At 44.3% G+C, this 10633-nt stretch overlaps 1 protein-coding gene across 1 annotated transcript; it reads left to right on the forward strand.

Moving 5' to 3' along the window:
• Nucleotides 1–4843: 4843 nt before the first annotated feature.
• LOC125756588 (uncharacterized) lies at nt 4844–8412 on the forward strand. The gene is made up of 3 exons (XM_049411479.1): nt 4844–5180; nt 5639–6264; nt 8403–8412. The coding sequence occupies exons 1-3, from the start codon at nt 4845–4847 to the stop codon at nt 8410–8412; spliced, it is 972 nt and encodes a 323-aa protein (XP_049267436.1). The 5' UTR covers nt 4844.
• Nucleotides 8413–10633: the final 2221 nt, after the last annotated feature.

A 10633-nucleotide genomic window follows, 5' to 3' on the forward strand; every position in this document is an offset into this window, starting at 1 on the left:
ATCGTGCCAAATGGCGCGATTCATGCGCATGCGGGGTTTGGCTTTCATAGGCACTTTGCAAACCTCGTAAAGGCAGAAGAGAAAGCATTTGCTGGTTTTGAATGTGATGCAGCGTTATACATATTAAGTTAGTTATGCATCTTTTTCTTTCCGTGCCTTAAATTTTAATTACACGTCATGCCACAGTGGGGGAATCTAGCTTAATTGCATCACGCGGGGTTTTGGGACCTTGAGAACAAAAATGCGTTAGGGTGTTTGCAATTTGTCCATATCTAAGCGTTGCCGTCACGGCTTGAATCCGCAACTTTGAGATTACCAGGATAACGTCACATCAACTACACTGCCGCTGCAGGTGTGATACGTCGCCACAGTTTCTTGCTGTTGCTTCCTCCTATAAATGTATTTTTTATTTATTAGGTGCCATATTTAATTTCTTCACGAGCTATTATTCTGCCATTTTTTTGTACATTTTTTTAATGCCACATGCTTCTCCGTGTAGACGAGAAGATCGATGGAATATGTATGAACCAAAAGAAGCCACGACAGTTCTAAATGGGAGTATTAGCGTCGCAATTTTATGCTTGTTCAGATCTTTCGAACACTGTCAACGACAAATTTTCGACTATTTAGTTGAAAACTGCGATTCACGAATTTTGAACAGACACAATCACGCGTAGGCAAAAGCCATCACGTTTGTTTTCGAGCAGGTCAGCGAATTCTCTCAGCTAGAGACAGAATTCCTTGAGATAAAATAAAAAATACACACGCGTTTTCTGCATTATGGAAAGCCTTTGGAAACTATGAACAGGAACCTCGTGCTTTAAAAAAAATTAGTCGAGATGCCTAACATTCTAGAGCACAAGAAATTATTTAAATGTTACTTCTGCATGCTTATTCGTATTATTTTTTTCCTAAAATCCCTTTTACATATCAAACAGACAAGGTGAATTGTATGGGCGTATGTAAAATAAAGCTGGCTGCAACAAATATGTTTGTACAGTTGATCACCCGACGGTCGTGAATTTTTATCTAACAGAGCTGTAAGACAATGAGACCATGTCTGTGGTAATTTCAATGCCTTATGTCAATATACAAGCCCAAATCATTGAAAAATCTTCCACTTAGCCATAAATGCGTTCCAATGCGCGGCACACGTAGGTTTTCCCTACCTCGTTATTTTTTCGTTTCTTATTCTCAAGAAAAGGAAAAGAACCACGTATCCAGTTATCACTGTGTACATGATATCCGCCAGTGACAGTAAAATGCACAAATGGGAGTCACGAAAAAACATAAATCCCTAAGAATTAACTTCGGAAGGCAACACTGAGAACATTTCGACTGCCATGCAAAAGTCTGAAAAAGTCTGAGTCCTTCCGGAGCCGCATTCACAGAAAGGTCGTACGCAAGAATTGTTAGCCAGACAAAGCTTTGAGCCAATCCTGATGCTTGTCATATCATTAGTAAAGCAAGGTGCTCAATCGTAATGGGCACTTACAAATTGAAAGCTTTGTGAATTCGTCCACTGGTTCTGATAACGATACGCTGTGTACGCGTATGCAATACGAGTGTAATATTTCTCACGCCTGCGAACGCTAAGCTGCAGTGCTTCAGTAAAAATCAGCATTGACCATCAGACTTTCAACCGCATACTATACTTGTAAGATGTTCATAACCGCTATTGAAAAACGCACTCGGGAAGCGCAATTCCCTCCGAACTAACAAGTGGAACACGCTATTACTAATTAGGTCGTGGTCATCACCGTTTGAAGACCCTCAAAACGCTTGCATTCTTTTGCATCCAGTGGCGTAGCTCCCCACTTTTCATTCAGTTTACTGGCGAAACCCCGTCGGTTTTAGTTTCACGAATGGAGTTTCTGCATCGGCAAAACGAATGTTTCACCATGTCAGAAACTCAATACGCACACAGCGTTCCAGCTCATTCCTAGCTGATTCGTGTGTGGTGGTCAAGGCAATGAGTAAGCCCGCAATAAAAAGTAACCAAAAATGCACGACTGGAAACAATGGTGTGCCTCGGACGTGTGAGCGGGTGCCAGCACGCCGCTGCACATTCCGCATACTCGTGACCAACGAGCTCAACCATTAGACAACAAGGCGGGATTGAAATGGGTGCGGAGCGCACATTCAGACTAGAGGGGAAGAGATTGCTTCCGTTGCACGAATTCCTTTGTTTACAGGGCTCTCCCTCCTTGGTTTCTGCAGAGCTTTCAACGGGGTCCCCGTTCACTTTCGTTCCATGCGGCCAACTTGGGCTTAGCGTACGCACCAAAGGTGCGCTTGGCGTGCCGTCCATTCGCACACCTCATCCTTCGCCATACTCGGCGTGACTCGCCTTGGCGCTGCGGAGAGAGCTTGTGTGACGCGGTCTCGTGTATGGAGGGAGTCTTCTGTGCAATGGAGGCCAAGGTGCGTGGATTCCCGTAGCGGGTTGGTCATTTACGGGCAATGATACGCCGCCCTCGCCGCCGAATAACGGCTGGCGCTGGAGCGGAGATCTGCTTGTCCACACCGTCGTCGCCTCGTTCGCGTGAAGCGCGAGAGGGGTGCTTTGCGGTGGCATGCCTCGCAAAACGGGGTCAATGGCGCACGGGAGTGCCCGATTTCTTTTCGGCGGCTGCTGACGAACTACCTTGGCACATATGGACTCGTGGATTACTTGCTTGGCATCTTTTGGGTTTTGTTCTTCGCATACCTCGTACACACGACTGTATGTATGTTTTATCTGATGCACAGCGCTGGCATGCAGGCAGAAAATGGGAGCGTAATGAAAGCGAAAGCTGCTGTCCTGCGTTTACTTTACTTTCGTTCTTGCACCTAACGTTGTAAATATGTTTTCATCTTCTTTTTTGCCCTTTTTTTTTGAGGGTCGAACAACGGCGTGTGACAGACTCGTTGTCTCTGGCTTTCAGTGGCGCAGCAATAAATTGTTTGTCTAAGGTGCGTAAGATATTCACATCTCAGAGCATTTTGGTGCTCGAAGTACAAAAAGGGTAAAATGACTTCAAAACTTTCTATTCTCGGCTTAAGTGCAAAGCAGTACGTGACAACGGTATGCCGCCTGATATATCAAACAATAGGACTCACAAACAGGTTCACGTAGTTACCGCGGTAGACATATTGGTAGTATCTCAGCGGTTTTCTCACTCATCATTATCATTATCACCATCACCACCACGCGCCACGCACCACGAACACCATATTCATTAACATCAACCACAGCAGCAACAGCAGATGACTCCCATTAGTCTCCTGAGGATGTGATCAATAAAGTCCTTTCTCTCTCTTTCTCCAGCAGCGTAATCCTTTGTCGTCCTCATCTGCTGTTCTCCTTCCGTCGCTGTTCCCCTTCTATCGTTCGGTTATTTAGATGTACCACTTGCTGTCTGCTCCACGGTTGACGTGACCTGCCCTGCAAACAAAGTTTTTGCGAAACGTGCGGTAAATTGAAGTCGGTTGTTTGCTTATCCGTAGACATACTTTCCTGTTTTTATGGCTATACGACTCTGATTATTGGTTTTGTCGCTCGTTTCGTGGCCATGAGCTTCACCTGAAGCTCTTTTTGTTAGCGCCTGAGTTTTTGCCTTCATAGACTCTATAGCTCGTAAGAAATGCATGTATCGTATAGCCTATATTGTATTTGCTCTATGATCACGATATTTTTATATCATCTGTGTTATCATGCTCGGTGTTATGCAAGTTCAATATTTATTTATCGCATGTTTTTGAGCCCGTGAAGAACAACTGAAGCCAGTAAGTGTTTCCTCTCTCCGTTGCCTTAGTGCTAACTAAAAGCCAAGATTTACCACCATTTGTACGTAGTACGTAGGAGGGAGAGCCGATGGTCACATAGAGCAACGTCACGGGCACCAAGTCATGGGAAATCAAGGCACGGAATCAGCAAGCACAAGGACAGAGTAAATTGGAGATAATTGGGAGTGATCTTCTCCCTGCAGTGAACATAATATAGGCTCTCCATAAACTCTGACTAGTGCGTCCAGTTGAACTTATCTGGGAGCGCTATGTTCTTGTTCCTTGCTAGTAGTGGTAGCTTGATGACCGGAAAGACGCTCATTTCTCCAATCCATATGGGAGCACTGATCAGCATCGTTGGGGAGGAGAGGAAGGTGAATGAAAGAAGATGACGGAAGAAAAGGACCACCTCCTAGAGATATGAGTACCCGCCACACCAAGCGCCAACCGGGGTACCTGCCTGCGTACCATTAGAAAAGACTGGTGGACAGTAGGCAGCACTGGGAATCAAACCCAGGCGTCCTCCGCGTTGTAGGGCGACGCTCTAACCACTTTAGCACCGCTGCGGTGTTTGTTAATCCGTTTTTCTTTCCTTTTTTTTGCATTTCGCATCATTTTTTATAGAGGCTTGCTCAAGACTTCTCTTTCGTATTTCAAGCATAGAGGACAAGTTGCGTGCTAGCTCTCATTGACCGCCACAGGCTGACGAGGAAATACACTTTCGCAAGCCCTAAGGGTTATATGATCAATTTTTAAATCCTATAATAACCGAAGCGCCCATTAGCATCCATGAAACGAGAGGGCGCCATGGAAGCCGGCAGATAACTTTCAGGAGGTTTCGTAATGTTTTGCTTATAAATTTCTATGGCCTTAATTAGTACCCAGGATGGCGACAACATTAGGAAACAATATGATCAACACATATACATAGTTTTCATGTGACGTCACACCGTCGTCTGCTGGCGGTATCCGCCATGTTGGAGAACAGCGACAAAGGCGCGCGAGCATGCCCAAGCGTGCGCACGAGTGTTCATCGCTGTCTTCCTGCAGTCTGTCGGCTATCGAGTGTTTGAATGATGGCGCCTGTCAGGCGGAAGGAATTCTGCCCGTCATATTTTGCCGAGCTGGTGGGTCCGACGCGTGCACGTTACGAAGCGAAGGTCAGCATGTGCGATGGAGTTGACCCCTACACGTTGTGCGCCGGTACTGACACGACGACGGACGTGGAGGTACTACCGGTTACGACGCATGCCGACATAGTGAACTATTTGGTGCTGTCGACGAACCACGTATCGCTTACCGAAATGAAAGCTTACAAGTCACTTGAGGCTCACAACTACTTCACCAGTGGCCGTGTGAGCGGCGTGACAGCAATGCGGCTACCCTCCAAGCGCGTCATCGTGTTGAGCGAGGTAAGGTTATGATTATTTCTAAAATATATTCGTAAAGCATTACCACTGTAATAACGTAATTAACACGGTACTCACTCGTACGAACTCATTCTTTGGCCGTTCATTACTGCACCGTGCGCTGCTTCAGTGCTCAAAGTTCACGCCGCCGGCCGTTGCTTACGACGCAAAATACCGTGTTTTGTTATTCGTATGCCTATATACAGCTTTCTGAGACTCGTTAAGTGTAAGCGTAATATGTAGAGCCCACTGCGATAGCATTTCAGTGGTTTTTTCACTATGAAATCGACAGCTTTAGGGTGTTGAGCAACAAGGTGCTGGACATCGTTTTAAAATGAGCATATGTCCCTGTTTCGGTAGTCGTTTAATATACATGTGGGCTGTGTACATGTTTTAAGAAGCACGACAGATGTACGGTTGCATTCATTCTTCTAAGCTAGGATGAATCTTTTTTACTTCAGGTCGCCCACTCCCAGCGGCTGCGAGAAGCTCCACTCAAGCCTTGGGTGTTGGTCGACAGTGATGGGAGCATATGTACAGCGCATTGTACCTGCATGGCAGGTGCAGGTGAAGCATGTTCCCACATCGGCGCAACACTTTTCGCAATGGAGACAGCTGTGCGCATCAGGGAGTCGAGGACATGCACACAAAAGGCAAATGTTTGGCTCCCCGCACATCGCTCAGGCACAGAGTACAAGCGACTCAAAGAAATAGACTTTGCGTCTTCAAAGAGAAAGAAAACTCGCATGGATTCCATTCCCAAGATACCACTTGAGGAGCAGCAGCCAGCTGTTACGCAAGCATCAGCTTTGCCTCCTCCAACAGAGGAAGAACTTAAGTCATTTTATGCAAGCATCGATGACGGAGGTGCCCCACCAGCAATATTCATGGTCCTGCCAGAATACAGCGACAGATTTGTAGCCCCCAAAACCAACAAGCCTCCCAACCTACGACAGCTGTTGTGTAATGAAGCTAAGTCAGAGAACTTGCCAGAACTCCTCGAACGTGCCAAAAATGTACTTCCTGAACTGGCCATCACTGAAGAAATGGTGCATCATGTGGAAGCGGTGACGAGGCAGCAATTCAGGTGTCCAGCATGGTTTAAATATCGTGCTGGACGGATTACAGCTTCTGTGATGAAGAGCGTATGTAAAACAAGCATAACTCAGCCTTCAGTGAGCTTGCTGAAAAGGATATGTTATCCCGAACTACATCAATTTAGTACAGCAGCCACATTGTGGGGTATTGATCACGAATCAGATGCTATTGCACAATATGCAGATAAAATGAATAGTAGCCACACCAATTTTTCTCACAACAAGACTGGTGTTTTCTTGAGCTCCGAATTCCCATACTTAGCAGCCAGTCCCGACAGTTCGGTAATGTGCACATGTTGTGGGAGGGGACTCGTTGAAGTTAAATGTCCCCATTCAGCAGCTGATACCACGGTAGAACAAGCAGCCTTAAACAATGATGACTTCTGCCTAGAGGTAGTGAATGGGAAGTTGCAGTTGAAGCATAGCCATAGCTACTTTTTTCAAGTTCAAACACAGTTGGCGGTGTGCAATCTTCCATACTGCGATTTTGTTGTGTGGACCCCACAGAGTATGTATGTTGAAAGAATACTGCGGGACAAGGTGTTTTTTGAGACCATCAATGTAACAGCCTCAGACTTCTTTAGTAAGGCAGTCTTGCCTGAGCTATTTGCAGAATATTTTACAAAAAAGAAGAGCGCAAATTCTTCAGCTAGTGCAGGCACTTTTTGCTACTGTCAAGGACCAGAGCAAGGAAAAATGCTTGCCTGCGATGGCAGCAACTGTAAGTATGGCTGGTTTCACTATAGCTGTATTGGAATAAGGCGGGCACCCAAGCAAAAGCAGTGGTTTTGTCGGGATTGTACCAGATCAGACAGCAGTCAACAGGTCTTACTGCCCAAATAAGATATGGACCGTGCTGTAACGTGGCACTGTGCATTAATTTCACAACTTGATGGTCTTTAACTTGCCCCACTAAGCATGGTAACAACTGCTGTATTATACCATGTTTGTTTTTTTTTTTTGCGGCACGGTTGTTTCTCTTTGCATAGCAGTAATCTCATGCGCTTGTGTAAATTGGGTGCTTTAGTCATTGCTGTATAATCTTTCATTTAAAGAATTTTTTTATTTGTGTGTATTCCTTTTAAATCATGTGCATCCCGAGATGTTATTAGGTATCAGCCTTCATGCACATTGAGTTGTCGTGATTTCGTTCTAGTCATTAGAACTTTCCATTTGTGCTTTAAGTGATTTACGCCATTCATCAAAGAATACGCCTTCTTATCATGTTTCAATTCTGAGGCCTTATTGCCCAAATAAGATATGGACCGTGCTGTAACATGGCACTGTGCATTAATTTCACAACTTGATGGTCTTTAACTTGCCCCCACTAAGCATGGTAACAACTGCTGTATTATACCATGTTTGTTTGTTTTTTTGCGGCACGGTGTTTCTCTTTTGCATAGCAGTAATCTCATGCGCTTGTGTAAATTGGGTGCTTTAGTCATTGCTGTATAATCTTTCATTTAAAGAATTTTTTTATTTGTGTGTATTCCTTTTAAATCATGTGCATCCCGAGATGTTATTAGGTATCAGCCTTCATGCACATTGAGTTGTTGTGATTTCGTTCTAGTCATTAGAACTTTCCATTTGTGCTTTAAGTGATTTTACGCCATTCATCAAAGAATACGCCTTCTTATCATGTTTCGATTTCTGAGGCCTTATTGCCCAAATAAGATATAGACCGTGCTGTAACATGGCACTGTGCATTAATTTCACAACTTAATGGTCTTTACCTTGCCCCACTAAGTACGGTACACAGGCTTTTGAATGTTATCCTCATCTAATGTGGCCAAGGCTAGCCAGGATTCGATTCCATGCCATTGAGCTTAGCAATGTAACAGCATGATGCCACAACTGCAGGCGAATTTTATGAAATAACGTACACAGCCCACTACTGTAATAGATTTATTTAGCTCAGTCTATGAACAAATGTGTCCATATTTGTCTTGCTGCATCACACTGTGTAAATAAAACACTTTGACATGCAGTTTATGAACATGTGACGGATGCTTCACAATGAACACATTTGCCTGCTTCCGAGGCATATTCTGGCAACAGCATACCTATCTCTAGCTGCTGTAATGTGACTTTGACCCATTTAATTACTGTGGTTGTCATTATTTTGCAGCCGCGCCTGAACATTGGTCTGTATTGTTGACACAGAGGAAGCAGACATTCACAAATCACGACTGCAATATAAACATTACAGTAAAGAACATATTAATATAGACACCCAAAATGCAAGCACACCTTACTATTTCGGTACACTCTTATCGCAATCTTAGACTAATATTTTTAGCAGCAAGGCCTTATCAAAACTAACAACTAAATTGCAATCACTGTGTATTACCATTATATGCAGACGCAAGTGAAAAAAAGTCTTGTTTATATGCAAGGGCACATAATAGCACAATATATACATAAATCAACTGGACTACATTCAAGACAAAGAAAAGCTCGAAAGGCAAGAACACTGAAATAAACTTAAAAAACAATGTGTAAATCCACAAAGCAAAAGGGCAGAGATCACGGGTTTCAGTCAGTGTGCAAAATATTTCACTCGCCATTCTACTCAGTCTCCAGAGGAGAAAAAAAAAGTGTATTTAGCATACATGCTAAACCATGAAACAACACAATATATGTAGACATCAAACGGGCTATCTCAACTTTCAAAAAAGAAACTCTGGATAGAAGGCAAGAATATTGAAATAAACTTAAGAAAAATTCTGCCGAAACATGTCGTCTGCATGGCTAATTATTGCTCAACTGCGAAGTTCTACTTTTGGAGAAACCTTGAGTTTCCTTTTTGGCAATTTACATGCAGCACAATTTCTATTCATCCATTAATGATTTCCTTCATGTAGATTGCTGCAGAATTTTGTTCAATCTTATTCCGTGATGACAAGTCTGATCAATCACTAATTGGAACAGGAAAGCGTTTCTGCAGGTTCGTTCTCATTTCCTGGGACTACAGATGGGCAGATGTTACAAAAAGCACAACAAACTGTGACTATTTTGTCCAGCGGCGGGACGGGATCATCCTGCCTACATGCAATAAAATTAATTGGCTGTACAGCCTTCATGATGATGTATTTGTTTCGCACAAGGCCAATTACCCGCTCAACATGGATGCGTACACTAGCAAGCTTTCTAGTGTTATGAATCTCCAGAGCTGTGAGCTGATTTCTACCTTTTGTGAAGGCAGGTACATGCAAACGTGCACAGTAGAGACCAAGCGTGTCTGCAATGTCAAATCCACGATCTGCCAACACAACATCACCCTGCGTCAACAAGTCAAGTATACCACAGTTCTCTGTAATGTGCTTGTCACTGCATCTGCCACCCCACCCCTCCGAAATATAGGTTATAATACCCTGAGGACTGATTCCTATCAAATATTTGGCTGTGTTGCTGCTCTTATACTGAGACCAAGTCTCACCACGTGGCTCTAGGGAAGAAGGCCGCTCAATTTTGATCTCGAAGCAATCTATAATCACCGCAACTTTAGTGCCGAACGAGTCTACGAAAGCTTGCGGCATGGTCTTTTGAATAAAATGCCTGGACGGCCAAAAAATGTGCGATTTCAACCTCCAGAAGGCAGCATTTAGCCACTTCTCAAAAATTCGGCTCACTGTAGAATCGGATACACCAAACCTGTAACCTAGGTCTTGCAGTGGAAAATTGCACTTTAGTTTCATCAGGAACACAATGAACTCCTGAAATTTGCAGAGGCCATTTTGCTGCGTGTGTTTCACAACAGTCTCTACAATCTGAAAGATGGCAAGGAGCCTAGCAAAAGTAGGCAAGCCTGTGTAAAACACAACTTTGCCGGGGTCACCTCGAAGTGAAGCCTCTGTCACTTCAAGTTTCATTTTTTGCTTCTTGACTTCCTGCAGCTCGAACGCAAGCCTCTTGCCGTCCTCCTCCAAGGTGTTCATGTACGCCATGGTTACATCTGTTTGCACAGCAGCATCTGCAAAAACAATTTGGGGGCATCAAAGTACAGTTAAAAGTAGTGCTGCTTTTTACTGGATCCAAGAGGTATCTGTGAGTAAACAGACCTGTAACTGAAGTGGTCTCGTTGGAACATTCAGCAGGCGTCTCTTCACTGAAGTGATCGCCTGCATCGACCATTTCAGGCGAAGGATGGTCAACCTCTGCCGGCTGAATGTTAGCTGCGTTCGCTGCTGGGGCCACCTTTTTTTTTTGCCAGCCGATTTTTGGCGCGCTTGTACCGAGAAGTAGAGTTAACGCCCGGTGCTGTGCGGTTGCTGTATCCCAAGTGTTGGCTCGGCACCCAATCCGGGTTTGTGTTGTCCATTAGACTCGCTGGCTGTCCTGCAAATTACAAAACATCAA

This window comes from Rhipicephalus sanguineus, unplaced genomic scaffold, assembly GCF_013339695.2.
Source record: "Rhipicephalus sanguineus isolate Rsan-2018 unplaced genomic scaffold, BIME_Rsan_1.4 Seq2165, whole genome shotgun sequence".
NCBI classification, from domain to species: domain Eukaryota; kingdom Metazoa; phylum Arthropoda; class Arachnida; order Ixodida; family Ixodidae; genus Rhipicephalus; species Rhipicephalus sanguineus.